At 48.2% G+C, this 4361-nt stretch overlaps 1 protein-coding gene across 1 annotated transcript; it reads left to right on the forward strand.

The window, feature by feature from the left end:
• The first annotated feature begins 2990 nt into the window (after positions 1 to 2990).
• LOC122013978 lies at positions 2991 to 3866 on the forward strand. Its single transcript, XM_042570181.1, has one exon. It carries the CDS (start codon positions 2991 to 2993, stop codon positions 3864 to 3866), a length of 876 nt encoding a protein of 291 aa, XP_042426115.1.
• The last annotated feature ends 495 nt before the right edge of the window (positions 3867 to 4361 follow it).

A 4361-nucleotide genomic window follows, 5' to 3' on the forward strand; every position in this document is an offset into this window, starting at 1 on the left:
AAATAGTGGAAGAGCAGAGGAATAAGAAAAATGTCGTGCAGGTGGAACAGAATGACAACCCCACATAGCAGCCGAAAGGAGTTCAACACTAGTTGATGGAGAGAAATACGAAAATATTTACAAACGACAGAAAAGAAAGGGTGGATCGGGAACCGAAGATCGGCGGTCAATTGGTCCAAAGAAGCATACAAAGCGAAGAGGCAGCTCATTCGAATGGTCAAAATCCGAAGGAAGACCGATTTGATAATCAGAGGGAATTTCAAAGGCAGCTCTCAAACACTCAACATCGCCTCCATCGAACCTAGACTTGATGGACGTGTACTAGGGCCCAGGGATGGAGATAGGAGGTTGAGAGGAGCTTTCCTTCGAGAATAAACATCAACAAGAAACAACAAAGAAGTTCGATTGAAAGAAAGGACACTGAGAACAACGAACAGATTCGGTTGAAGGGTATAGAAAGCTTATTAAAGAGATCACTATGATTGCCTGAAAGGAAGAACGCAATGTCGCTGGAAACTTCGAAGATGAAGACGCAGAGTGAGGAAGACGAAGATGCACGTGAGGTTTATAAACCTCACGACCAATTGACCTCAGCCGTCTGATCCAAAGCTATGAAAACCTAGAAGAAAAACCCATTGTTGGTTTTGAAAAGGCACACTAGGTGCACACCTCGTTGTAAGAGGATATCCGCCTGTCACATAGAGCATACGGTGACAGTAAGGGACACGTGTCCTTCGATCACCGAATAGCATTTAATGAGCTTAATTAAAAAGGTATGGCCGCATACTCAGCCATAATTATCAGGGATTTACATAGTCTTCAAGAAATTTAGATGATGTCAGCCAAGACCGAGCTTGCCTGAGGACGCGTAAGGGAAAGGGCAACATGTGCCAAGTGTTGCTGCTCATCGTCCTGGTCGATGCAAAGAACGGGTCATGAGGTTGAACCCGGCAACGACAAAATGAAGCTGTGCAGCGTTGGCTTGTAGGCTCTTAAGCAATTAAAGACCAAGCACAGTCCGATCGGCCACTGAAACATATGGGCCAAATGGATCTTAAAGTTGTCGAAAACACATCTTCTTATCCAGTCAGTCGGACTTGTAGCCTCCTTCGACTAGACTTGAAGGGAGGCTTGTGATGCGGCGGTAAGGAGGAGCCCACGTGGCACGGGTCAACGACCACAGTGAAGGTCAAAGTCAAAATGGTCAACATCAAGGCTCAGAGGCTCAACCGCATCTCCCGAGTGAGAGGGGACTATATAGGCCGATCAGAGGAACCGTTGTCTGGTCGACCGTCTAAATGAAACAATGCCTGGCCAACTGATCGGTAGGAGAGCGAGTTGAGTGGGCCACCCATCCAGCTTGAGGTATGCAGTTGATAATGTAATGAACAGATATAATAAAAGAGGAAAAGATGAATACATAATAAGGGGAAGATAAAACAAAAGAGAACACTCCATATATCATTGAATGCGGAGAAGTCAAGACAAAGATGTTGATACGATGCATAATGGTGGGGTTCAATAAAGTCGGGTAGTCAGAAGTCAAGGGGGTGTGGCAATCAGAAGTCAAGGGGACATGGCAGTCAGAAGTCAAGGGGACATGACAGTCAGAGGTCAAAACGATATGGCAGTCGGCGGTTAGGGAAAAAAGAGGTAGGACCATCTGACGACATCAGCAACATAGTTCTTGGTCAGGTTCTCACATACCAGGACCCCAGATCTAAGACACCCTAGTCTGAGACATGGTGGGCAGTCGGGGTGATACCTGACCTACTCTGACTGGTCGGGTTTCCACAGCTCGGCTATATCCAAGCCTGGTCCTCCCAATAGGCCAAGTACCGACCATCTCAAGCTTCCCCTATTCATACCCGGTCGGGATAGAAGGTGCTACACAACAACAAGATTAGAGAATCATAACCTACTGTCAGAGAATAACTGTTGTATATCAGGAAATATTCCAATGGTCTATGGTCATCTACGAATAGAACCTTCTTCCAGCCCATAAAAGGGTGTTATGCGTCCTCCATCACCAGACAGGTCCTAACACCCTACATTTCCTGACATCAGTCAGGCTCCAGAGATACGCACTGTCATATAAAAAGGGAGGTCCTCTCCCTTACGTAGGTATGTTCTCTCACACATTCGCACTTGTCTTCTACTTTTCTTTCTCCTTCATACATTGTTCTTCTGGGGAAAAAGTACCCGACTTGAGCGTCGAAAGACGTGCTCCGGGGACTTTTTCCCCGGTTTCTAGCCTCTAACATTTTGTGTGCTTATCTGAGTGTGCACAGAGCTCAAGTACCATCATTTCAGTCATCATCGTCCGTTAGCACCACGTGGGGGTCTGTTCTTGTAGGCGCATACAAGAAGGATGTCCTAGTCACCTCTCCTTCAATGCTAGCAACAGCTCTTCCAGCCTTCATCTGACTCAAAATCTGGACAGGATCAATTTGGCACCGTCTATGGAAATCTCCTTCATCTGTTCTGGAGCATGAAGATGGAGGACACCGAATGAATCAATGTGACCATGATGGCAGGGGAGTATGAACAATTCAAGGAGGCCAAGAGGCGAGTAGCTTCCAATAAACAGACCACTGCTTCACGACTGTATAAGATGCCTACAGTTTTCAAGGACCCGACTCACGTTTCTGATAAAGGATCTAAGAGGAAACATCTTGAGGAGTTTCCCCCGACCTTCTATCAGGAGTCGGGCCTGGACTATTACCATAAGGGTCTGGACTACTATAATAAGAAAGAGTATCCACAGGCTTCTATTGTGGAAACCCCCCCCCCCCCCGCCGAGAGGCTCAAAGAAAGGGAAAGTCATAGTCCTCAGGGAGGAGCCTCGGGGGGAGACTGATGAGCAAGTGTCCTTCTCTATAAGGGTACTCAAGGAGAAGCTACCAAAGGGGTACAAGCCCCTAGCCATTGGAGAGTATGACGGTAGTAAGGATCTATAGGATCATCTTCGAAAGTTTCAGAATGTTGCGATGTTGCACCAATACAATGACGCCATCAAGTGCCGAGTGTTCTTGAATACTCTGTCTAGCTCAGCACAGAAATGGTTCGATAGATTGTCGAATGGATCCATCACCTGCTTTCATGATTTCAAGACTGTTTTCCTGCGCCACTTCGCCAGCAGCAGGAAGTATGAGAAGATAGACCACTGTCTCTTTGCCCTCAAGCAAGGGTTTGTCAAGCCCTTGAGGAGCTATATCAAATGCTTCAACCAAGTGGCCCAGGATGTCTCATCCGCTACCACTGAAATATTGATGAGTGCCTTCTCTCATGGACTGGTAGAAGGAGAGTTCTTCCAAGATCTCATCCGAGAGCCCGTAAAGAACTTTGATGAGATGTTAGGGAAGGCCGCTAGTTACATCAACGTAAAAGAAGCTCAGGCAGCTCTGCGAAAAGTGGACAAGGCGCCTCCTCCCGCTAACAAACCAAAGAAGAGGTCACCCCAACTGTTAGCTCAGCCTCTTCCACGCGTCCAGGATGCTCGACCTCAATTCCCTCCTGGTCAGGATTCCAGACTGGCCCAACGTGTGGAAATTGTCCAAGCCCCAAGGCACAGTCAGTGGGGGCCACGTTATTGCACTTACCATAGGTCCCACACCCATGCCACAAGTGATTACTTCCAGTTCGCCCGTGACTCCCAGCGCGTAGCTAAGCTGGGCCTATCCCCACCTGAGATCGCGCCCAAGATTCGGAGGTTGTTGGCCAGCCAACAGCCCGTGGCAGGTCATTCTGGTAGACCCCTGCCCGACAATGCAGGACAAGGAAGTCAGCAGCCCGGTCGTAACCAGGAGCTAAGAGAAGTTCAGGAAGAGTCAAGAGAAACATGGTCATCCGCGAGATTGGTATGATCTCCGGAGGACCCACAAATGGAGATTCCGCTAGGGCTCGGAAATCTCATGAGCGCCGCCTGGAGATACATGTTGTAGGATGCAGTCGGGAGCAAGCTGCAGGACCCATCATCAGCTTTGGGCCACAAGACCTAGAGAGGCTAGAGCTTCCTCATGATGATGCCCTAATAATCAAAGTCATCATCGCCAACAGTCGCTTGGCCAGAATTTTCGTTGATACCGGAAGCTCTATCAACGTGTTGTTCAAGAGTGCATTCGAGGGCATGCAAATCGACGCCAGTGAACTCCAGCCCGTGTCTACTTCATTATACGGTTTCAACGACAATGAAGTACGACCCATGGGCTAGATCAAGCTAGCCATATCTTTGGATAGCGAGCCCCTGATGAGGACGTGGAAGAGCACCTTCATAGTGGTGGATTTTCCATCCTTATACAACGTCATCTTGGGGAAACTGCACGAGTTCCGGGCGGTAGTCTCTACTTTCCACCAGAAGA

The sequence above is a fragment of the Zingiber officinale genome, chromosome 8B, assembly GCF_018446385.1.
Source record: "Zingiber officinale cultivar Zhangliang chromosome 8B, Zo_v1.1, whole genome shotgun sequence".
Classification (NCBI taxonomy): Eukaryota; Viridiplantae; Streptophyta; class Magnoliopsida; order Zingiberales; family Zingiberaceae; genus Zingiber; species Zingiber officinale.